The sequence below is a fragment of the Hippoglossus stenolepis genome, chromosome 17 (assembly GCF_022539355.2).
Source record: "Hippoglossus stenolepis isolate QCI-W04-F060 chromosome 17, HSTE1.2, whole genome shotgun sequence".
Taxonomy (NCBI): Eukaryota; Metazoa; Chordata; class Actinopteri; order Pleuronectiformes; family Pleuronectidae; genus Hippoglossus; species Hippoglossus stenolepis.
The window spans coordinates 7,694,463-7,719,758 of NC_061499.1; the positions used below are offsets into that span (position 1 = coordinate 7,694,463).

General features: G+C 41.9%; 1 protein-coding gene across 3 annotated transcripts in view; it reads right to left on the reverse strand.

The window, feature by feature from the left end:
• akap9 (A kinase (PRKA) anchor protein 9) overlaps positions 1-25,296 on the reverse strand; it is a 56,118-nt gene that overhangs the window by 9,622 nt on the left and 21,200 nt on the right. For 2 of the 3 annotated variants that reach the window (XM_035183640.2, XM_035183641.2), the window contains 21 exons: positions 24,781-25,009; positions 23,152-23,212; positions 21,885-22,232; positions 21,221-21,496; positions 19,772-19,908; positions 19,292-19,503; positions 17,273-17,505; positions 12,781-12,943; positions 10,514-10,608; positions 9,598-9,715; positions 8,546-8,584; positions 7,028-7,260; positions 6,802-6,921; positions 4,160-4,336; positions 3,538-3,642; positions 2,882-3,034; positions 2,419-2,505; positions 972-2,009; positions 571-708; positions 439-483; positions 220-351 (listed from right to left, as the gene is read on the reverse strand). In XM_035183640.2, coding sequence (XP_035039531.2) covers positions 220-351; positions 439-483; positions 571-708; positions 972-2,009; positions 2,419-2,505; positions 2,882-3,034; positions 3,538-3,642; positions 4,160-4,336; positions 6,802-6,921; positions 7,028-7,260; positions 8,546-8,584; positions 9,598-9,715; positions 10,514-10,608; positions 12,781-12,943; positions 17,273-17,505; positions 19,292-19,503; positions 19,772-19,908; positions 21,221-21,496; positions 21,885-22,232; positions 23,152-23,212; positions 24,781-25,009 — 4,139 coding nt within the window. The remainder of the gene's footprint in view (positions 1-219; positions 352-438; positions 484-570; positions 709-971; positions 2,010-2,418; positions 2,506-2,881; positions 3,035-3,537; positions 3,643-4,159; positions 4,337-6,801; positions 6,922-7,027; positions 7,261-8,545; positions 8,585-9,597; positions 9,716-10,513; positions 10,609-12,780; positions 12,944-17,272; positions 17,506-19,291; positions 19,504-19,771; positions 19,909-21,220; positions 21,497-21,884; positions 22,233-23,151; positions 23,213-24,780; positions 25,010-25,296) is intronic. The other variant, XM_035183642.2, reaches the window with a different exon arrangement.

A 25,296-nucleotide genomic window follows, 5' to 3' on the forward strand; every position in this document is an offset into this window, starting at 1 on the left:
TAGAGAAATTAGTGTAAAATGTAAAGTTGTAGTTCGAAGTTAACAAGTTTATCAGTGAGATTTAAAAGAGCTGGATTTTGGATTTTGTTACCTTCATACAGAGCCTGGCCTCCTGTTTCCTTTTGCTATGCTAAGCTAACTGGCTGCTGACTTCAGCTACATACTACAAAATCCGTTTTTGCACCAACAAGGTTTAACTGTGTCCAGCTGTCTCTGTACCTGCAGCAGCTCCTGCAGCTTCTCCAAACTCTCCTGGCAGCTGCTCAGCTCCTCTTTGGCAGCTGCTGCCTCCTCTTGAGCCTCCGCGAGTTCCTGTTGAAGCTTGACTTGCCCACTGTCACTAGATGATACCTAAAGTGACCAGGTTGTATTATTAGAAAACACTAGTAGAAGGTAGGCATGTTTGCTTCTGAGAAAATATTGGTTTATATACCCTACCATTTGAAGTTGTTCCTGTAGTCTCTCCAATGTGACCGTTTTTTCCTTGAGAGAAAAGCAGATGATCATCAACAAACATCACTTATCTTCACAGTAAGTACCAACACTGATGAGCTGTTTAATGTGACATACTTGGAGCTCCTCCTGGAGTCTGCTGCTGCTCTTGTTGTAGCTGTCGAGCTGCTGCTTGGTGGCCGAGGTCTCGTCTTTAACCTCCTGCAACTCCTGAACAAGTTCTGACACTGATGGCTGGGAACCAGCAGAGGAGGCCTGAGAAAAATATCACAAAGATCCAAACCTATCAGAGCTGAACTCAACAATTCACCTTCTGATACTTAATCAAAATAATACACAGGGGTTGTGTTGGTTCACCAATAATTTGAGTGCAGGGAAAACTTGTTCTCTTATATAAAGTGCCAAGTATAATCGGTCTATTTCTTTGGGTAAAGAAGAAAACAGAAACTATCTTCCACAACATTTTAAATTTGCCAAAAATCTCAAACTATTTCCACACTTATTGGCTGAACTCTTACCTCCACAGCTGGTGAAGACCTCTGGTGTGTCCTGGCCTTCATCTGACTCAGCAGGTCCATAAGCACAACCAGCCTCTTCTCGTACTCCAGCACCTCCTCCTCAGAGCTGGAGAGCAGCTGCTTCTGGAGCTCCTGGTCTTTCTGCATCCCACTGAGTCCCACCTCCAGCTCCATAAGTTTCTGGGTCAGATGCACCACCTTCCCCGTGGAAACTTGTCTCGCTTGGCTCAGTCCGCTGAAACCCATTTTGGGAATACCAAAGTCACCAAAGTCACGTACATGGGGATCGTCATTGGGCTTCACATGCGTCTCTGTTCGTCTCTGCATGTCCTGGTTTTCTTTGGATCCCTGGTGCTGCTGCTGGAAGGCCTCCAGGGTGGCTTGGCTGACCATTGCTGAAGCCATTTTCTCCCTCAGATTTCCCTCCAGGTTAGACACCCTCTGCTGGAGACCATCTGCATCGCTTTGAGTTTGCCCCACAAGGAGGCGACTGCGGCTTAACTCAGCGTCTTTTTCGACGACCAGGTCCTCCAGCTCCCGGATACGGAGCCCTAACTCCTCCACCCTGGACGTTGCACTCTGCTCCAGGGCTTGTACTTGGGCCTGCATGACGACGAGACCTGCAGTTTTCTCTCTCAGAGCTTCTTCAAACTCGCCCTCTGAACTACCCAGTTTTTCTGCTTCATCCAAAGCGTCCGTGCTCTCTTTAAAACACAGATATGTCTCCTTCAGTTTACTGTGATCTGTTTTCAGCGTGTCCAGCTCTTTGGTGGTCAGGTCCATTCTCTGCTTCATTTCATCATAGTCCTCTTTAGCAGGCCCCCACGTGCCACTCTCTGCGTCACCCTTGATGTCCTCGTCTTCCTCTGCAGCCTGTTTCTGCTCGATATTGGCCAGTTCCTCCTGAAGTTTCTCTATGACTGCATTCAGTTGGTCAAGCTCCTCTTCATTATTCCTCTTCTGACGCTGTTGTTCACTCCGCAGGCATTCCACCTGGGACTCCAGGTCTTTTAGCAGCTCATCCCTCTCATCAATTTCCTACAGAGTAGAACATCAAGATTATTAAACCATAAAAACACCTGATGTGAGGAGTCCATGGTGATACCGCTACACGATGAAACCTCGGAGTCCCTGCAGTGCTGAGAAAGATTTGTTTGGCCATAGATAAAGTAGTTTCAATTAATATTTCTTTAGTTTATAAGTGCTCTACAGAGACTCAGAGGTTTAATAAGCCACCTCAGATGAGCAAATGATCACCTCACAACAAATGATGGTTTTGTGGAGTTACTTACCAAAACAATACAAGCACAAAATGACCCAACAAAAACGGGGGTGGAAAATAAAAGTGAACAGAAAACCAGGGAACACACACACTGATGCACTACTACGGGGCTATGCGTATTCGAAATAGACTTTGGTTCTATTTCATATACGCATATTGTGTTACCTTGTTATCAGAAGCTGTTTCCGTGTGTTGAAGCTTAGTGATCTGTTCATTAAGAAGTGCTATTTGCCTGTCCTTCTCCTCCATCACCTTCAAAAGTCAGAGATTATAATGCGATGGCTATTAATAAAACACGTCCAATCAAGAGTGAGCCTTGAGGTGGTGGACTACTGAAAGTCCCAAAACTCAGTCAAAGCAGAAATATGTGGCAGGGGCGTTCTTAAATCTTGCATCAAAAAAAAATCCTAAAAATGTGCAGATTAAAATTAGCAGCAGAGAGAACATTTAAAAAATACAAAAAAATCAGAAAACACACCCACTGAACAAGTATTTTTACAGTTTGTGAGCAAAAATATTGATGTTTTATGGAAATAATCGTGTTATATATCCCATCTATCAGAGAAAAAAATCCATTGTGATTTAACACCCAGACTTCGAAGATATAAAGTTGCCGCAGTTTGTTTACCTGGATCAAGCTGTCCCTTGTTTCTAGGTATTGCTGCTGGCTGCTGATCTCCTTGCTCTGGATCTCCAGCTGCATTTGAAGCTGCTGCACCTCCTCGCTCTTGTTCTCCAGCTCCTCTCTGAACTGTTCCAGCTGCTCCTCCAGGTTACAGATCTGAGGCAACAAGGGAAACAGGATATATAACAAGTATGTTAGAAGAGACGCAACATGCACCTCAATGTCAGGACAAACAAAACCTTACAGATATTATCAGCTTTTTTTGTTTAGTACTAAATATTTACTATTCCTGATCGAACATAAAAAAGTAGTTAAGTAGTCTAAGAAGTTAATGTTAAAATTTGTTTAATTTCTGTTTTTGCAGAGTTTAATAATGATCCACGTTTCATATGCATTAACATAAAGAACACTTGCGAGACAGTTGCAACTTTTCTTAATCTTTTTCTCATCCAACACAAAAATAAATGTCTTGTGTTTATAGATTATTTTATGCATGTATCAGTGTTTAAAATAGGAGCAATGTAGGTTTAGAGGATTAAGGATTTTGTTATGTATATCCACATAATATAAACCTTCACGATCAAAGATATAATAATGCATATATAAACTCAAATTTAATTTTTAAAAATCCTCAAATCACAAATTGAACGTCACTCAACCTCTTTCTCTTTGCGCTCCAGAGCTTCTCTCTCCGTCTGTAACTGAGCCTCCAGTGTTGACTGGTTGGTCTCAGTGATGGATGCATGCTGTTTCTTTTGTTCCTCCTGCAACGCACACACATAAAAGAAAGTATTTTGCTCAGTGGTTGTTTACGACATCCGTGGAAAGACGTGAAGAAACAAAGTCTTGTAATAGAACAGATTTCTGAAAGAAGCTACACATGCTTTGACATAAAAATGCTGTATCGTGCCACTAGCACTCAATTTGCAATTTGTCAACTGAGCAAAGAGGAGAATTACCTACACTACTCCTCCTTCACTCACCACAGCCCTCCTCCAACACTGGGGGGCAATCTTGACAGTTTATAGCCACAGCTCAGTGTCAGCATCACTAAAAGCAAACTGCCGAGGCGGCTGAAGTACCCCCACCCACATATTGTTCTCCTTCTGTGAACATCCTGTCCCTCCTCCCGTTCCTCCACTAGCTGTCATCTTATCTAAAGGCTCTCTCACACACCCTCAGCCAAGCTTCACACGCTATTGTTCCGTTTTTTCTCTCTTGCAGTGTCTGCTTTAGTCTGCAGCACATTGTTCCTTTCCCATCTCCCCTCCCATTCCTTACCTTCTCCAGGGAATCAGCGCTGGCCAGCAGGGCCTGCTCCAGCTCGCGGATGCGGCTCTCCAGCTTGTCAATCTCTTCGTCGCGCTCTCCCAACTCACGACGCATCTGCTCCGAGCTGAGCAGCAGCTCACTGCACCAATCCGCCTTCTCCTTCAGCTGGGAGGTCAGCTGGTCCACCTGGTAGTGAGAGGCAGAGAGAGAGAGAGAGGGTGGGGGGTCTTTTAACAAGAGATTGTTCACAGCCATAGCTGAAACATGTACAGCTAGCTGGGAGGTCAGCTGATCCACCTGAGAAAGGAGGGGGCCAGGAGAAAAAAGAGTTGCAGGGACAGCGGGGAGAGAGAGATTTCATTCAGGGGGACACAAACAGAGCAAAACAATAACCAGGAGGAGGCTGGCAGGTAACTGATCCACCTGTGAGACGGCAAAACAGCAGCAGATCAATGAGCGGGAGCAACAGGACGAGGAAAGGTTTGTTGAGGATGAACTGGGAAATGAAAATGATCCAGAATGTCCTTATGCTAGAAACAGCATCTACTTTCACAAACGTTCCACGGCTCAATTAAACAAGAAAATGATGTTTCTTCATTAAGACAGATTTTTTTTAAGGATCTGAAATCTGAGATACAAGTCAGATCAAGAAGATGAAACTGCAGTAAGGCTGAGGAAATGCATCCTTTCACTGGCAGCTCTTCATCAAATATTAATATGCATCGAGTGTAGTACAGACTGTTCATGAGAGCACTTGAGCACAGAATGGGTTTTTATATTTTTTTAAGCTCGACTCGTCCATCCAGAATGTGGATGAAATGCAGTCAACTCAAGTGTCTTTTTCGACACAATTTCCTGCACGATTTTCTGAAAAAAACCTGGCGAGACTGATTTTTACTTTTCCTGCATAGATGTGTTTAAGAAATTATTTTAAAGCCACTAAGTGAAACTAAAACATCTATAAAAGCTCAGCTTACAACGTTAAAGCAAAGCCACTTGGCTCGTTTTACGGTGAGGTTATTTTACTTATTCCATTCACATTTTGTAAACCTAATTTGTTTTAACCGTTTTGCTGATGGGGACATTTAAAAAGGGACGGATCAGAATGAGACAGGGCTTTGTTGTGAAGTTCAGACATTTCCAAAAGAAGTAAAACAGTAAAGCAAATCCAAACAGAGGGAGCTGAGAGAGACGGGGGGATGACAGAGACGGAGAGGGTCATTAATTGCTACAGGGTCGGGCAGGATCACTTAAGATGCACTAATTGCTCTCTGGGGGAGACTTGACTCTACATGAAGCTAGAAGCAATACCTTAAAGGTTACTCCGTCCACCTGCAATAGCCAAGAGGGAGAAAAGGCAGCAGCATAGAGGATCAGAGGAGGGAGAGTTCAAGGGCAAAAGGGGAGGAAAAAGCACTTAGTGAGGAAAGTGTGGCACAAGTCTCTGGAAATGATAAAAGTGGTAAAGTTGAAGCAGAAGTGCGACAGGGGAATAATATGTATATATGCAACAAACACAAGGAACCCATAGCATTACCCAGAGACAGAACAGGAAAACCTAAGTTATTAGAAATTTTTGGAAAGTGTTTGAAATGTACATTGAGAGCCCAAATCCCAGAAAAGTCTATTTTGTAAAGCCGACTCTGCTCCTTCATATTATCTTAAGGAAAACTTTTTGAATTGCATGATTTTCTTGTCTTATTGTTTCTATTTAATTACAAATAAGGTGTCCATGATAAACAGGGCACAAACTTTAACATGCAAAACTCTTTGTGATGTGAAAAGATTCAATCGATTGTTTTCAGGACAAAAATAATGATTCAAATGTGCTGCAGCTCCATGAGATGACAGCGTTGATGAGAGAGGGGACTAGATGGTGTTTGGATAAAAATAATTAGTAGCAGAAAAGCAAAAGAACCTCAGGCAGAGAAAATACACAATGATGAAACAGTAACTGCTGCTGTCACGAATGAGTCGGATAAAACTTCATCATGTGGCAATTCTGAGGTCCTAAAATGTGTGAGCCAAGCTTTAACCTTCTGATCATAAAAAGTTGAGGACTATAAAACAATTAACCTAAATATCTTACAACACTAAAGAACTAAGGGAAGCTGTAAAGTTGGGTTCATTATCACATATGACCCCTTTCACATCACGTGTTATATGCAATATAAAAATATTGCGGCGCTTTAAGCAAAGTTATTTGAATTCATCCTGTGAACTGTCACCATGACCCTGACATGAGTGTTCACTTCTGAATCCTGACATCAGGGGTCACATTACACATTATGTTATTGTCCTTCTGTCAGAATTCACATGATACAGACACTTTGCTTTATTTCTGACAAAGTCTTGTATTTGAGTAGAAGCTGAAAAAGTGCAGTGACTAACATTAGCACCCCCAGTGTATTGTGTATTTGAAGACCATTGCAATAAAACACACTATTACACAACTTTCAAAAGATCGCAAGGGCAAACATTAATCCTATTTATTCACCTGCGTAACTCTCACACTGTTTGGTATCATTTTCCAAACAGCACAAGTAATTCTACCAGCTCTTTTGTGCGACTCTGAGCTGAGTGTTGTAGCCACAACAATGAACATCTCTATTACTGCCTGGTCCACAGAGAACAGAGCTTTCTCCCGTTACCTCTCGGGTTCTTTGCTCGGAGCCTGTCTGAAGCTTCTGTGGATTCTTCAGCTGCTCCTCCAGTTTCTGGATCTCCTGCTGGAAGAAATCCCTCTCGTGTTCTCGGTCCACAGCTTGTTCCTGGACACCAAAATAAGGAAATACAAATATGTGAAATAGACAGACATTAAAACAGATATTCAACAAAGACGACAGGAAAGCAGAGTTACTTTTCTTTGTCACTTACATCGAGGAACCTCCTGTTCTTGTCCAGCTGTTTCTCCAGAGCCTGGATCTGTTGCTGCAGGTCTCCGCTCTCGGTCATCTGAGCTTGCTCCAGCTCTATCACCCTGTTGACCTGTTCCTCCAGCTCGGCCTCCAGCAGCTTCACCTGCTTCAGGAGCTCTGTGTTCTCCTTCTCTGCCTGACGCTGGACCTCCACCTTCTCTTTCATCAGCTTCTCTGTCTCCTCCAGCAGGTCTACAGGGGGACGGAGAGGGGGAGAGGTTAGGCATCACTGCCTGACACCTGGAGGTGGTTGACGTGAGTGATTTAGTCATTCAGGTTTGATTTCAGTGATGAGCAGGATGCTGAGATGGATCTGAAGAGTCTGACGTCTGTGCGCCTGGTAAATTACAAGTGATGCTGATTTTGCTCTTTGCAATGTTGATAATTTTAGTTAGTTAGCAACATTACACAAAAACTACTTTGCTCCAAGAAGTTTTTTCACTCTCTCTAACATTGCGAGAAAGGGTGTTTTTCCCCCCCCAAGATTTTTCAGAAAACAATTCATGGATTTTGATGAAAAAAACATTTGATATGATTGTGAAATTTGTTGCCAATTCAATCTAGTGAATTTAAATGCAGGTTCATGAGGGGAATGCTGGACCTTGGCGGAGGTATAAACTCTTGAGTGCCATTCTAGTTTCTAATGGTCTCATTTCTTACATTAACACAGCAGAATGTATTTCTTTCTATTTACTTATTTATGTATTTATTCTTCTAGTATCGAATGCCCTTCTGGTTTCATATATTGCGGTTCATTTTCCTCCACTCCATACGGAAATAATGGCAAACATCAGACTCTTCTAACATCTCAGTCAGCTTCGCGACATAATGCCCTGTTACCAAACATGAACACCCATCATGGCGCCTCTTTACCCTTCTGCCGACACCAGTGAACAACAACCACCAGTTCACCCAGGATCAAACCCCACAGGATTAGTGCAAAAGTGACAAGGTGAGAGAGTGCAGATGACACAGAGATCAAACACATGGACAGTCCAGACGTAGCAATATCCATGCCCAATAAGCGTTTACAGGCAGGGGGAGGGACTTCCTGAACCGCCAACCATCTCACTCAAAGAAATGCTGTAAACACAGCATGCACACATCTACATTGAAATAAACATAAACCATTATAAAACAGTGTGAAGATGGTTGACAATTAGGAAATCATGACTACAGTTATATGTCTGAAGATTACTTTAATTTAAACATGCTAATATGAGGGCTAACATTGACTCCAAGACATTAAGAATGACAGAGCAGGACAAAGTCAATGAAAATGGAAAGCCAAAGCGAAGGTTAGTGATTGAACTGAGTGAATTTGTGAGCCTAAAGCAAGCAAGCTCCAAGCTTTTATTTATTTTCTGTTGGTGAGTTGCTGGATTAGGGTTAAACAGATGTATACTGTCACTCAGCTACAGTAGACAAATTAAAAGAACATATAGACATGAGCGAGCCATGCTCAAAGTGGACACACCTGCTTCAGGTGCTGCAACCATTGCAGCTTCAACTAGGCCTACGGGAGGATAAGAAAGCACAGGAGTTTAACATGCTCTGGGTTTTGTCATGAACAGGAGAAAGAAAGGTGGAGATAGTCTGGCAGTGCGTTTTTCTGTCTGCCAGTTGTAGGTTAATGCAGCAGAAAGGATGTGGTGAAAGGAAAAGCTTTCGGAAACAGCCCCTTTTGGTCTCCACACTTAGATACAGAATACTCACCACTGTAACAGTGAAACCCATGGGAAACCTTTTTGATAATATATATAATGTAAAATGAGCAGTTATCGAACTTGATGTTTCTGGAAGTACCTGTAAATTTATGACCTGTGTCACAAAAAGCAGTAGCAAGTGTTACAGCAATGTAGATAAGCCCAAAGGTGTTGACTTGACAAAAATATAATTCTTTTATTGACTATTTGACCCTTGGTCTTTACACCTGACACTGACTGTACCACCCAACCACTCACGCTCGTAAATGTATTAAATCACTTTCATTAGGTTGCAGCAACATGTGAACAACAGAGGAAATCAATATGAGGGCTGTGCACCTTTGAATCAGTCTTAGACCTTTCAGAGAAACCAGTATAAAGGCAGATGAAGGAATTGTATACTGTCAATATAATGTACTGTGTTAAGAGTAGCAGTTTAAAAGACAATTCAAAACAATGATTAAAACCACTCTATGACATGCAGCTGACTCTGGGTTAATGATTCATGTCAAATCAAGCTTTAACGAGTAATTTAAAGTTTTTGTGTCAGTTTATGAGACGAACGTTTGACTTTCGTTTAAATACAATAGTGCGAAACAAACTGGAACTGGAAACTTGAGCCCTAATGAAATAGAAAAGAAAATCTTAGGACAGAGATGAAATCTTATATTTTCGGTCATAATTTACTCCGTTTTTTCTAGACATCAAAAATCTACAATGAATGGTTCAGAACAAGCTGAATATACTGATTTCCAAATATTTTCCTGTCTACAAGTAGTGTAGGTTATTCTCATCTTCGTCGAGGGAGTTCTGGAATACGTACAAAGCTCACGGGGCCCGGCGTTCTCCCTCATAGCGTCCTGTTGCCGTGACAGCAGCTCCCGCTCCTCCTGCATCTGAAGCCTCTCCTGCTCCAACTCCTGCAGCCGGCTACTTGTAACCTGCAGGGAAAAATCATATCCACTTATAACGTGGCTTATATTAGAATATTTGTTTTGTTACTTAAAGGCTGGGTTCTCTGTACCCTGCGGTGGATTTGGTGCACTAATAGCATCACCATCAACGGGATGCAGTATGTAGGACTGCCTCAAAATCAACTTCAGTACCCAAGAGATTTACATGAGATTTCAATGGACAACAATGAATATCTATAGAACAGAGGGGAAAAAATCTATATATTTCACTCTGGCTACACAGAAAATATTTGTTAGTGGGATCAACCTAATGTTGGTTTTGAATATATGCGTTAAAATGTGTGGATATCTGATCCGAGCCCGAGGTCAGGCCGGGTGTAGACAAAAAAATTGAAATAATATTCAGGTCAGGTTTGGTCACGTTGGCTTTTTAAACTTCATGTGCCTGTAATTGGGGAATAAAGCATTTCGCTCAGGTTCTGACACAAATAAACAGAAAGCCTGTCGGTTCTGCTCAGGCTTGGTTAATTTTCTCTTGGGCTTAAAATGGCCAGGAAATTGTGGCCCAAGTCTCACTCTAATATATGTGCTGACACATATATATGATAAGAAAGAGAATCACACTACTTTTTATGCCTCACATTTTATTCTATATGTACATATTTTTAGTTTTTCCTTCCGGCAGATTGAATTCAACCTGAAGTTACTGTGCTTACGTGTGTGACTCACAACTCTGTCTGTGTAAAGGCAAGACACGAACATATACTTTTAACATGGTCACGTGACGTGCTGCCTCACAGAAAGGTTATCATCCTTCCTCCTCACCTGCAGCTCTTGCTCAAGGTTCATCTGCAGCTCTCCCTTCTGACGCAACTGCTCCTCCAACGCAGCCCGCTCGCCCGTGTAGCCATCAATTACACCTGAGTGTGGACAGTGTGGGAGAGAAGGAATCAATCAGCAGAAGAATACAGCGGAATTAGCTTGAGCCTTGTTGTCAAGGTTCAGTCGCACGCACACACGTATGGTTGCCGTCCAGATGAATGAGCACTTAACAGCGGGAGACAAAATCCAAGGTTACCAACAACACAAAAGCAAACGAAAACACACAAACAAAGCGAGGTGCACACACAGACGCATTCAAATGCAGAGACGAATACAAGTGAGCACGTCTGACCCATTTAGCTCGACATGAAGAACAAGCAGTAAACACAATGCAAAGCTCTATGATTACTGTACTGCTCTGTCACAGGTCAGCAAGCATTAGGCACCATGGTATTCAGTTCATGGATACAGGGAAGGAGATAGGCACACAATTACAGACTGGTCATGGACCATTCATTAATTTCCGTGATTAAAATTTTTGTGTAGAATGAGGCCAAATCTAAATATTTCACATTTTTTTCCTGCATGTATATATTTCGTGTGGACAAAGAGCTCTTTATCTTATGTGAAGCGGAGAGAGACAGAAGGTAAATGTCACCTGTGTTGTCATTTGATTTCAGAAATGTCAGCAGGAACCTAAGCTGTGTGTAAAGTTTGCCTAAGGAGGGATACCTCACACAGATGCACATCATTACTCCCTAAAAAAAACACTGTCCACCAAAGACACAGAGTTCTCCCGACAATCTGCAAAACAACTTCATCATGACATTACAGCCGTCTAACTAATCTCAATCTCGTTCCATTTCAATGACGTATCGTATGTACATGAGCCAGTGAAGAAGATCTTCTTTCCAGGTTGAGTCCGTCACTTAACTCAAAACCAGTTTGAAGAGGCCACACCCTGAGCTTTTACCTACGTGGATCCATCCACTTTGCTGTAGCAGGTGTCCACGAGACAACAGATTTCAAACACTCCTTCACAGTTTATAAGGAAGAAGCATGCCACATAACCAGATGCGGAAAAGTTGCTCTCAAACTCGTTTGAATGAAATGTCAGGTTCAGAGCTTGGGGGGTAGAATCTATTCTCTCTTGAAGCTACAACTGTAAGTGAATCAACAGAAAATGTATTGGCAGCTATTGGGAAAATTGTGTGATTGTTTCAATCTTCTTTAGGAACAAAATATAAAAATATTTTCTGATTTACAAAAATATGAGGATTTGCTGCTTTTCTTCGACAATAAATCAAAAGTGTTTAGCTTTTGTACAAAACAAGCTTTGGGATATTGTCAACACAGCTGTTGGCTACAGCCTTATTATCTATAATGTTCTTGCACAGATGTCACATGATACCAAACATATGACGGCAAATATTTGCTAATCTCTGGCACCTTATGACCAAAAACAAACATGGTAACAGGATCCTACTAATGTCAAAGACACTGAAAGATTAGAAGTTGTTATAAACTCACCATCGCTCAGTGTCACGAGGCCAGAGTGTAGGACATGACTGCTGTACTGTACACTTAGTGAAGTGAGTAAAGAGTGAATGTGGTTGTAACAGTTGACCCTCATGGACCAGCTGTCTCTGACAAGGATGGTACAGGCGCCCTGCCCTCCCGACCCACAAGGCCCTGTCGCTGCACTGAAAACGTTCTCAGTTGTAAAATAAGCACCGAAGTCTGACTGAGGTTTCTGTCCTGAAGATTTTTCTTACGGTTTCCTCCATACGCATTCATTTAGCTGTCGATATAATCAAATGTTCAAACACAAACAAGAAACAGACTCACAGACGCTAATTACCATTTGTCGATTTCTCAGCACAGATGGTCTCACACTCCTTTACACTTCCACTCCAGCAGCTGATCCCCTCACTCCCAGTAACACCCCCCACCTCCGAACCCATGCACACATGTGTTTTCACCTCAGTGCCTTATGCTCTCTAATGCAGCTCTGTTTTCTGTAATCATTAATAGATCGCCCGCAAGAATCCATGGAGACTGTGAATGAAACTGCATTTCTTGAAGACGTGTGAGGAAAATATCTTTAAGGTGGCTTAACATTTAAATCAGATTCTTTGACGAACTCCTGGGGCCCAATAAATGTGATAAACATTTAAATCAAACTAAAATATGACTCAAATCATTTCACGCTGAACCTATTTTGTAAAAAAAAAAATCACAAAAACACAAAGTCTGTTAAACACACTCACCCTCTGCGCGGTGAAGCTCCAGAGCCAGCTGCTCCCGTGCGCGGGACTCCTCTGAGACCCTCTCCTGCAGCTCCTCCTGCTTCTGGAACAGCTCGCTCATCTCCTGGTTGTGGCGGAAGGACTCCCGCATCAGCTCGGTCTGGGTCATCCGGGCATGTTCCAGCTGAGGAGGGGGAAAGGAATGACTCGTTTAATCTCAGCAAGCATAAAGGTTTTTAATGTTAGATCTTTGTCCTAAAGGAGCACTCCACCAATTTAACGCATGAAGATCAGTTTACCAGTCATAGAAAGAACTACTCAGCTGGAGAAATCCGTTTCGGCTGATAGCGTCGGAGTTATATTGGTTTAGAAAGCGTAAGAAAGAGTTTAGGAGCCAGAAATGATCATTAAAGTTCTGACAATGGAGTGACATGTAAAAATCACTGGATCAACCCTCAGCAAACAACACATCTATCCATCATGTGAAAGGGACACTTGTGACATCCACAAAATAAACCTGCACTTACCAAACTCATTAGATGGGAGAAGGGAAAGACAGATAAACTGTCATTTGATCATGTGATTATATGACAGGTTTGACACTATCTCTTGTCAATGTCTATTTTAACATTGTATAAAGAATTTTCATACTGATGACAATATATGAGGATATGAGAAAATATTTAGTTTTATACTGTTTTAATTTGCATAAGCAAGTTTTTTATTAAACTGACTGAGAAAAGCATTTTGTTGTCACCTTTAAAAATGTAAGACGACTGCGAACGGCCTGAGAAAACAGTTCACTGTCTCATAATGTGAAAACAACTAAGATGCACGTCTGCACAAAAAAGGCCACATGTACAAAAGTCAGAAACAAAATGAGGCGATGTGTAAACGTGACACACTGACACTATGACATCACTTCTTGTCAAGTCACAGAGGGCAGAGAAATCATTACAAGGCAATAAACCGCCAGCGTGTTCGCATTCTTTTCATATTTACTTTCCATAGATTTCCATCTACCTGAGCAAAGGTCTTGTAATGTTACGGGAAGCAGGAAGTAGCAAAGTGACCCTACCACATAGAAGTCATATTTTCATTTACAAATAGAAAAGCAGCACAGAGAGCTGCTTGTTTCCTGCTTGGAACTGCATCACATCTGCATGTGTGGACCTGAACTAAATAAAACAGGCTGAGAGAAAATGTGCCCATAAGAAATTAATCAGCTACATGTCCTACATCCATCTGAGGCTGTTTCAAATTGCACAATCCTACTCTGTATGTGTAATTTAAAAAGCTGTACAGTTGTGGGATAAAGGTGTAAAACTTACTGTATAAGGAGGAGTGGGCAGGGAGATTTTGGACATAACTTTAAGCAAGTGACCATTAGTCCTGTGATTGATGTGCGAGATCTTTGTCTGAACCACCACGGCATTTTTCTCGTTCAAGGTGCTGCAAATTGGGAAAGGTCGGGGAAGGGGTATGCGAGATTCCACCTCGTACACATCCTGATCCTCCCCCTCCACCCACGTGCTGTTCTGCATGCTGGAATTCCAGTAAGAGCGGTGGGAGTCCATGGTAAAGGACGGATGCGTAAACGGAGAACTTCCAACCTCGTTCTGTTACGTTGTCGCTCTTTTCCTGGATTCATCAAAAGACGTCTCAACTTGCCATGATCCGTCAGGCTGGGCTGCACGACCGCAAATGAGAATGAAGTCCAGTGGGGAGAGAAGGTTGTGGATAGCTCCAAGCAACAGTTTCTATGTTTGCCACACACCAGAAGAGTAAACAACATTGGGATAGGGTGACATTCACGTCATCTTGATCACATGCTGCCTGGTTGAGGTAGAACGAGTTCCAGGTACACATTGAGACAGAAAATCATCGGACAGCGGCGAACGTTTTATAAAAAGTGTCATCCTCGGCAGCAGGTGTAATCCACAGTTTGGTCCAACAGCTTAAAGGGCATTCCTGAACATGACAGCACAAGGTATGTCAACACAAAGGCAAGCATTTCTCCTACTTGTGTCCTCTTTGAAAAGCTCCAGTCGTCTCTGTGTTAATTCTGACCTTCTTTCTTCACAATATGATGCCGCTCCGTAAAGCTCCCGCTCCCACGTCAGCTCCAGCTCTCTCTCTCGCTCTCTCGCTCTCTCTCTTCTCTCTCTGGAGATTCTTTAACAATACTATGCCACCGTAGCAACCCCGACCTGCAGGGAAGCCTCCCAGGGGCCCCTTTTAATTGTTTGGTCCAAGCGGCAGCCAGCCGAGGGTGAAATGACAGCGTGCGGATGTAAAGTCGCTCGGTCTTCTTACTTCCTTCGTGGGACTGTCATTCCCTCTCTCTGCACATGCTCGGTGCTTACAACATAGTATTACTCACTGATGCCGGATAGGTCTCCTCTCAGGCGCGGTTTACTTACCCCAGGCGGGCTACAGTCACTCTGTTACACTCACTTTGCCTCTGTCCACTCATGTGGTTTAAAAATAAAAGATTAAATCCTGGACTTCCAGGTTAGTTTTCCCCGTCTCTGAGTGGAGGATTTTTTTCTTTCACTTCCTACACTGATCGCTCACAGCAGGATACTGTTCAGCAAAAGTGGGAGGGAAGCAGGCGTGGCTTCAATCCTGAGGGCCAGTGGACCAGGTAGATTTGCAAATAGATCTCTCTCACACACACACACACACGCCTTATAGGCGCAAATAACCACAGACAACACACACCCTTTCCACAAAATGTTGCCAAACTGGATTACCTCCCTATACGCAGCCACAAAAAGAAGCGATTAAGTCGCTCTGACATTCAGCCTCTAGGTCCCACCTACTGTCTCTGTTTGACATGTCAACAGTCATACTATTTCCATGTCTCACTGAGGCGTCTCACCGGCAGATAATGGGAGGGGAGCAATGAGCGAACACAGACACCTTTCCCGAGCAAATCATTTACAGCAGTAGTTTAACGCTTAAGACACTTAACATTCCTGACCGGCTTGTTACATCAATCTTTCTTTCACGACGCTGCTTCCCAGACATGATGATCCAGCTCCGCTCACTGAAAGATTAATGTGTATGGGATCGATAGCAGCAGGAAAATCATTGAACAAACCATTAGAGGCTTTGTTGATTACGAGTTTATTGTGCTGTTAATTGTGTGTAGTTGGAAGAGACGTAAACTGCGAGTGGGTGTTTACTGGAGCTGCAAGCAACTGTCATTTTAATTTTTGATTTATCTGCTGCTTATTGTGTGTGTCATGTGTAATCTATTAATATAAAAAAGAGGCACATAAATTTCCCAGAATCCTTGTTGTCATATGTATAAAAAGGTCTTGTTTTGTTTAACTAGCATTTCAGAACTCAAAGACATCCTGTTCATGATTAATTTATTTTAGAAGACTTTTTTCATTTTGAGGTTGGAGACAATTTTCTGCCATTAAAAAAAAATAAAACACTGAATTAATTATCAAACTTATTGCTGATATATCAATGTATTATTTAAGCTTACGTACATTAAACGTACATAATTTATTTATTGTGGTGATAACGTTCTGTGGCGGAGATGGACGGTGGAACAACGATGCTGTGATGCCTGGCCTGAAATTTCTTTCAAGCTATTTTTAGATCACCAAGATAAAATGCATGTCGGCGTGAATAACGCATGAATTCCAGCCAAGGGGAAGATGTGTCGTGCAGTCAGTTACCGTAACACATCCACTGGCCTACTTAAACTGGCCCCGTCTCTGTGGGCTGACACTGGACACAGCAGGCACGTTACACAGACAGCCTGCAGGGGGGTGGAGCTGCTCCGTCCCACTGGACTACGATAGGCAGGTCAGCCGGGACAAAAGCTCAAGTGTAAATACAGCTCGTATCTACAGGCAACCACCGGGAATGAGGCAGCTCTTTTGTGCGTGAATTCTAGACAGGACAACTTTGTTGCCGGCCAAATTCTGCAGCCTCATCACCACTATACGTCCGTGAACAGGCGTAGAAGCACACAGGGGGTTAACTGTGTGGAGAGTGAGCATTTAAATGTTTTGACAAAAGCTAAACGTGTCACTAGGGTTTTCCATTTATTGGTAACTTATAATAAAACACACACAGAGAGCCGATCATGTCAAACCCTTCTGAAACATTAACCCAATTAAGATTGCCTTCACTTGACCAGGGATATTAACATGGGGTGGGTTTCAAATATTAACAGAGATGATTATTTAAATGTTTACAAAGATGGTTTGGTCAGAATCTGTAGGTTGGCTTTACTCCTCATGTTAAGTTAAGATAAGCTAACCAGTTTCTGGCTTCCTGCTTCATATCCATCATCATCTTTTCTTACTGATCTCTCTGCAAAACAACTAATTTCTTAAAGAAGGTAAAACACAATCAAAGTTTCCGGGTAAATAGAAAGTGTGATTTGCATTAAGGCAAGAAAATGAAGATAATCTAGTAAATCCGTGCTGTGAATGGGAGCAGACACTAAACCCAGATCAGTTGACTGACAAAGTTTGGTTTGTACCTGGTTAGTGGTTTCTGTGATGGCCATTAACATCTTCTCCAGAGCCGTTTGGAGTCGGCTGCCGATGCCCATGAGATGTTCCTCGTTCTCTAACTGTGTCCCCGCCCCCAGCAGCAGGCTGTCCATCATCTGCCGGGACTCCTCCAGACCCTCATCAGCCTCTGTCTCCCTGGACCACGAAATCACATCGTCTGTGGAGGTCTCACTGCCCTGGCAACTGTCAGCAGCGTGACCTGGAGCGACGAGGAGGAACAGAGAGTGTAAATATATCACACACACACACCTGAGGTTTAAAGCACTCAGATATTTTCTGACCAACTGGTTTATTACATCCGACTTGGAGCGTTTCAGGTAATAGAGATATTTTTCCTTTTTTACCTTGACAGAAATAGAGTAAGTTATTGTAAGGCTTCTTAAACTACAATTACCACCTTTCAGTTGTATGAGATTATGTAATATATGTAGTAACGACTTTGACCTTTAAACACAAAAATCAAATCAGTTCATCTTTCAGTCCAAGTGAACGTTTATGCCAAATTTCGAAGAAATCCTCTCAAGGCGTTCCTGCCAGAAAATACAATGCCTCCGGTCATGGTCCTAAAAATGCTCACGATGTGTAGTTTGTATTAACGACAGAGCAAGATACAAATAAAATCACAACAAACGCTCACACAACTGCCTTCAAGCTGGTTTACATGATGTATCGTGACAGCTGGAGGCGGGAGTGAGATTCACACTTGACACTTTGTTACGGTTCTATTTCTGACAGAACATTTTCATACTGGAACAATATTGACTTGCAGACACACCTGGATAGAGCATTGAATCTTTTAAAGCACAGAGGCAGTCAAGTTATTTTCATGTGTCCTTGGTTATTACAGAATTTAATGGATTTGGAGCCCGGTGCTCCATGACGTTCAGTTCTGTGACTTGATGCCTGAACACAACTGCACCTCTGTGTTCGGTCCATTTCACTGGAATATCTCTGATTTGCATAATTTGAAAGTTATTTGCATCCAAACACAAGATTAGGTAAAGTTCAGTCTCCACGGCACATGAAGAAATTCTCTTGCAGGTACTTGATTCGACGACACCGACCAAAGACCCACAGATAAGGCCAGTTTAATACTACGTCATATTTCATCTTTAAAAGAAACGGTAAGAATCAAGTTACAGGTTCATCAATTAATCCACAGCTTGGATTGTGGCAAAGTCACTGTATCAAAAACAGTATTAGGATTTGACTGTTGTCATGAGACTAACTGTTGTCTGTTGCTTCCGTGGAGTCACCACATTCACTTATAATGAACCATTCACACTTCAGGCTAATCTGATGATATTTATCCTGACATCGGAATTACAGGACTAACTGTCCTTGCTGCTCTTTGCACAGTTAGTGATCACGTTGAATTTGTGAACAGACAGTGTAAACAGACAGTGGACTATGTGTTAATGTAAATTTTCAACATAGAAACCACACAAAACCTCTTTGGTTATGGAAATGAATTATGAAGTCATGAAGCAGATTGTCTGACACTTTGAAACTGAACTGAAACTAAACTCTATCCACACTCAATCTCTGAGTCCAATTTATTAAAATATATATAATAAATTTAAACCCCAATAAATGTAATCTACATCAGATTTGTACAATTTGGATTGCAAACTTTGTCGTTAAGCAAACTTAATAGAAGCAAATTTATGGTCAGCTCCACCCGACAAAAGGTCCTAATTACCTTCATCAAGAAGGTTATGTTTTGCCCCCATCCGTTTGTTCATTTGTTTGTTTGTTTGTTTGTTTGTTTGTTTGAGCAGGACCACGCAAACACTACAGAATAGATTTCCATAAAACTAGGATGGGACATGGGCCAAGAACAAACTCATTATATTTTGGCATAGATACAGGGGGTGGATCCAGGAATGTTTTTCTCCACTTTCTTTACAGTCTTTCCATCTGTGGCCAGGATAAAGAGACCAGCATTTATATCTACACCATTTCTAAACCTCTGTGATACTTGCCTGCAGCATAAGTCCTGAAGGGCGGTGTGTTAACTTTCTGCCAGGTTGCTCTCTGTGAGGTGGAGGGGGGCGGTGCAGCCTTCTGCTCTTCACTGGAAGCATCACAGCGACTTTGCATGTGGAGGCCCATAGTTTCCTCTGCTGCTGCCGTGGTCTTCAGGACATCGACCAGCACCTGAGTAAGTTTCTCATTGGCCTTACGCAACAGGTTTCTAAAAGAACAAGGGAAAACAAAGTGTAGTTAATACCAACAATAAAGAAGAGTTTCTTTAATATGTGAAGTGGACATCAAGAAGGAAAAGTCAGTAAAAGCTTGATATTAAACTGCGCCAACTTTGGCTTGACCAGGAAATAAGTAATGTTTATGATTCATGGACAGAATTAAACAAACATGCAGCAGGTTATCATACAGGAAGAACTTTCTATGTGCACTTGATTTGATTATTAGAGCATTAGAGAGCAGTATGAATGCAACGCTACCTTTCATTGTCCGTATCGGAAGACTCTCCATCATTCTGCGAGGATAACTTTAGTGCATAAGCCTCCTTTATTCCCGTCCCACCTGGATCTTGATCTTCCTCAGCTTCTTCCTGATCGTCCTTCCTCTTCTTTAGGGCCTGGATGGGCAGGAGAGAGAACACAGACAGCAGCCCCGTCATTGTAAAATCGCAGTGGGATAAAAAGACTTCTGAAAACTCTGAGAAGCAGAGGACAGTGTGGCTGAATGTGCCACCATCAGTGAGAGTGAATTCAAATTAGGCACCATACAGCACACGTACGTGCACGCTGCCCTTTTTACGAGCACACAGACACACACACACAAACACAAAGACGCACTTCTCACTCCCTTGGAGCTGAGAGAAACACTACTATCTTTGTGCTGCTATGGCAACAGGTGCACCTGAGCCACATAGACAATAGCGCCACCTCCTGGGAGAACAGCATAAACTCAGCTCTGCTTCTACCATCGCACAGACACGACGACTGTGCAAAGACTTCAGATGAGCGAGATGGACACTGGTCTCAAGCACGTTTTGAGACACGTATGAGTAAATGTTTTAAATAACACTTTTATAGTTTTCTTACAGACAATATCTAATACTGTAAACTTAGTGATACGTAAGAGAAGTACTGAATAAACTGGTTTGTGGTAAAGAAGCATAGAATTGGGTTATAGCTAAAAAAAAAAAAAAGTATATTTTAACAGATATAATTTCTGTATCAGCACCAAGTGTGTGTAGCAGCAACGTATTTGATAAGGAACACTGAACCTGACAGCCCCTGCTACCACACAGTTAAAGCTTAATCATGCAATAAATTGTTAGTGAAAGACGACCAGACCCTGGGATTAGCTATTCAAGAAATGAGGACTGTTTTGAAAAGAATTCCTGAATCAACGTGAGGAAACCAGGACACATAAGTATATGGATGATGAAAATTTGAATCATCTAGAATCAAAACTATTCTTTGACATCAAAACAATTGTTTTTCCTAAATCTGGTTATGGCTATGTATGCTTACTAATAGAGCTTTTCAAATGTATATTAGTATCTCAATTTATAGCAAATAAATTACGATAGAAAAGGGAAATAATCCTAATACATTAACCGGAGGATAAATGGTTCTGTGTTGCTTTCGGGGTGAAAAGTGGGTTAAATAATATATAAAATAGGATCCGACTCTACCAGCAACCCATTGTTAATTTTTCTGTAAACTTGAAAACCAAATTATATTGCTGTAAAAGTTTGCACAAGGCAAAATTAAACAGCTTCAACCACAATATATTAACTATATTTAGTATGTGTGGACATAATTGTAAGACAGCGTTTCTGGAAATTATTGCCACAACAGAAGTGAGTTGTCTCAGAGGAAATGTGGTCAAATGTTGGTGAAAATAAATCAACAAATTAGGTATAACCACTCACTAACCTTCTCAGGTGCTGTTTCACTTCTCTGCAGCTCCTCCTTTAATTTTCGGATCTCTGCGTTCCTCTCCTCCAGCTCCTTCTCCAGCCTCTCCCTCTCCACCTCCTCCATCCAGGCGCCCTGGGAGAATGAAGCCCTGGGAGCAGGCTGCTTGTCCTCCCTCTCCTTCATCTCCTCCTCATATGACCGTGTCTGCATCGAGGTACTCGTCTGGCAGGAACGCTGGATGCGAGCCAGCTCAGTCTGCTGTGCAAATTCCACTGACATCTGAACTATGGCCTGAAAGAAAACATGGATACAAAGATATTTTAAAGAACTTTATATCATGTGGGACATAATGTGGATCTGAGAGGGTTACATTGTGTTTCACACTATTCAGAATAACTCTAGGGCTGCAACGATTGGTTTCACTTTCTGTTATTCTGCAGATTATTTTGTTAAGTTATTGTTTGGTCTATAAAATGTCAGAAATAGGTGAAAATGAAACTTCCCAAAGCCCAGAAAACATCTTTCGAAAACATCTTTATCTTTGACTATTAAGTTAAGTATCACAATCACAATAACATGAATACATCTTTTCATATCAATAAAAATAAATACAATCGTTGTTAGTTTTATTAATACTGTCTACATACGAGAGTAAAATTCAAATTGCCTGCCCACTTACTTTGGCAACCTCCTCCTCCACTCTCTCCCAGTGTTGTTTTTCTTCCAGCACGACCTGCTCGGCCGCCCCAAGGCTCCCACTGGAGCTTCCAGCACTGCCGAAATCCTGCTCCCTCTCTCCTCTCTCTTCCTGATGCTCCTCTCTTTGCCTCCCCTGCTCCCTTTCTTCTCTCAGTCTCCTCAGCTCGCTGTTGTGCTGCTCCTTCAGAGTGGCCACTTCTTGGACATACTTGTGGTAGAGCGCTTTCCTCAGAGCCTGCAGCTGTGCAGTCAGGCCTGCGGACCTGCTAGACAAACTCAACTCTACACCTCCCTCTGACAACTCTTGTCCAAGCTGGTCCTGTGAAGACTGAAGACAGCAGAGAAGAGGAGGAGAGGAGGAGTTGCAGGGATTAAAAGTAAACTACCAGATAACAGCACACTGGAGTGTTTTAAAATTATGCTGATTACAAGAAGTTCTAAAAAGTAAAAGTTCCTCAAGACAGTTCCTGAAATAAACAGGTTTTCTTCACTGTTGCTCAAACCAACCCACTAATAAATGCAACATTTTGTTCTCTCCTCCCCCCTAGGGGAGGGGATGATAGGGCGATTATGAGATGTCTTGCCTTATATTACAGCTACATTTTCCCCCAACACACTACTGCTCTGTCTCGTGATGAATCCCTGTCTTGTTTGTTCCACAGTCATGGAGCTCCTGGTCTACCAGTCGCCTCAAGCTTAACATTTCCAATCCAAATATATAATGTCTTTAAAGTATCATGTCCCGTTTTTTTTTTAGGTTTCTTTTCCTCCTGTGCCTCTGTCAATCTTCCACTATCGCTGATCTCTGCGGATGAGGAGGCAGGAGGCCCACGGTCACGAGTTGTGGAGTTCTGACGTTGGAGGGAGTGAGAGTGACAGGCTGGGGAAGGATGGAAGTTGGAGCGATGGGAGAGGGCGATGACTTCAATGGAGAGCGGTTCATTCACGCAAGACAGAATCCTCCTTACATGCAGCCACCGAGACTACAGTAAGTCCACTTGGTTCACTGGTAACATGCTAAAATGGCGGGTTATGCAACGTGTGACCCTTTTAATCGTTAGATATAGATTCGCTCATGATGCTGGTTCTGAAGCAAAGCTGGGGATTTAGAGCATGTTGTAGCCTAAAGGCTGCAACAACCCCCTACTGTCATAGCGTCTTAATGCATGTACACGTTTCAGCTCATAGTGGGATGTGATGCATGTGACGTGAGGGATTTAGATGAGACCAAAATTTAGAAGCCAAACCTTTAGGTCCTCGCTGCGCTCGTCTGTCCTCTCAGAGCTGGACTCAGGAACTGTGGACAGGCTGAAAGTCAGAAAGCAAAATTTATTGTTCTGTGAACTAGACATGAGTTTAAAAGTTTACAGATTTTAATTTTATTTTTTTTATTTTTAATACAGTATAACAGAAAAGAATGAAGGTAATAACATGAATTTAATTCGTAATTCTTCTGCATCTATAAGGACCAAGAAGCTGTGTACAAGGGGCACTGTTTCTGATATTATTATTACCAGAATGCACATTGGCTCTACAGCAACATGACAAAGGAGACTATCACACCTTGGTTCAGATGTAAGTTTTTAAGTCTGAATATTTTTTTTAATATTTTCATTATCAATACAATTCCTGTTTTTTTTATTGATAATGAGTTAATATGCATATTTTTTTTAATTGTTCTCGTCCAAAGTGGCATTTTCAAATTCTTAACTAATAATCCAAAACAACTAAGTGGACATACATATTACACAATTGTGCAAATATTTGTATACCGTCAGGATATGTGAAGTTAATTGGAACTAATAGAAATCCACGTTTTACTGTATGTCTGGAAATCTTTTTCTAAAACATGAAACTACAATATTAAGTGTATTTAAAGAATCAAACAGTGGAGGGCAGCAGCATCTTAGTTTTCACAGCAACAGTGGGACTCACCCACAGTAATCTAGATGATAGAATATTAATTATTCTGTGAGCATATGTCATCACTAGTATTTCAGAGATATTAATTGTTTATAGTTAACTATGGTTTACATTGTCTTTTTTGCAGGTTCTAGTTCTTACACAGGAATAAATAAAAAGCCATGTGTGATAAACCGGTTATACGACAGACTATATATATATCTTTGTATATGTTAAAGTCAGAGGTGCTTTTGTCACTTCCACCTGAGATTCATTAAAAAAACCCAATTTGGTTTAATCTTCTGAGCACTTCATGTCGAGTGCCTCAAATTCATCTTGTTTCCTATGCAGCACATCAGTGCTTCAATGATCACTTCCATCAGGAAGCCATCTGGAATAGTTGAAAAGGCACTTTTATAGGTTAGAGGACTAACAAAAGGCCTGAATGGCGCTTTACACAAACTGGTGAATATTTCATTAGTCGAGTCTTTGTCGTCAACGGAACTGGGTCATGAAGCTTCCACTTCAGATGTTAGATTATGTAGCTCAGTATGTTTTTACATGAGTTCCTCTAATTTAAAGTAAGCTGAATTAGAAGAATCCGTGAAAGAGAAAATCAAACCAAATAGTCTAATATACTAATTTTAATTGATTGGATCACCATTTTCTCTTACCACTGTGACACAGCAAGAGGGTTCTGGGTTCGAACCTGGGTTCGGTTCCTCCTGTGTGGAGTCTGCATGTTCTCCCCGTGTCTGTGTGGGTGTTCTAAGAGGAGTCTGGCTTCCTCCCACAGTCCAAAGATATACAGCTTAGGTTACCTGATGACTCTTAATTGACTATAGGAGTGTGAATGGTTGTTTGTCTAGGTATGTATGCCCTGTGATACACTGGGGACCTGTCTAGGATGAACCCGCTGTACCCATTTTCTAAAAACTTGTGTCGTTTGTGTTGTGTTTTCACAGTGTCCTCACCTGTAGTGGGTCTGTGTGCTTGTGGCCAACTGCAGTTGCTGCTGCAGCAGGAAGAGCTCAGTGGCGTATCGCTCCTCTGCCTCTGTGGCCTGCTCTTGGTAGTGAGCTCTGAGACGCTCCAGCTCCTGTCTGTGACTCTCCTCCAGCTGGAGCTGCTTCTCCTGAGCCTCCACCTTCAGCTTCTGTAACTCACTGGCTATGGAGGGAGATGGTGCCCCAGCCTGCTCCTCTGAACACAGCGATAAAGAGGAGAAATGTGAAAGATGCTCAACTGGGTAGTATTTATGATTAGAATAAATGAAACTTTAAATGTTCGTCATCTATGAGAAGTAAGAAATTCATGTGCAAATAGAAACAAATCAAAACAATGAACAGTACGTCCACATCTAAAAACAGGTAAGAGAAATTTGCCATTTACAGGTATGTGTTTTTCAGTATATGCACATTCAGGGTGTGGAAAGTTTCAAGATATTACTGTTTTACCTGTTTGATTTAGAATTTGAATTATTGACTTTA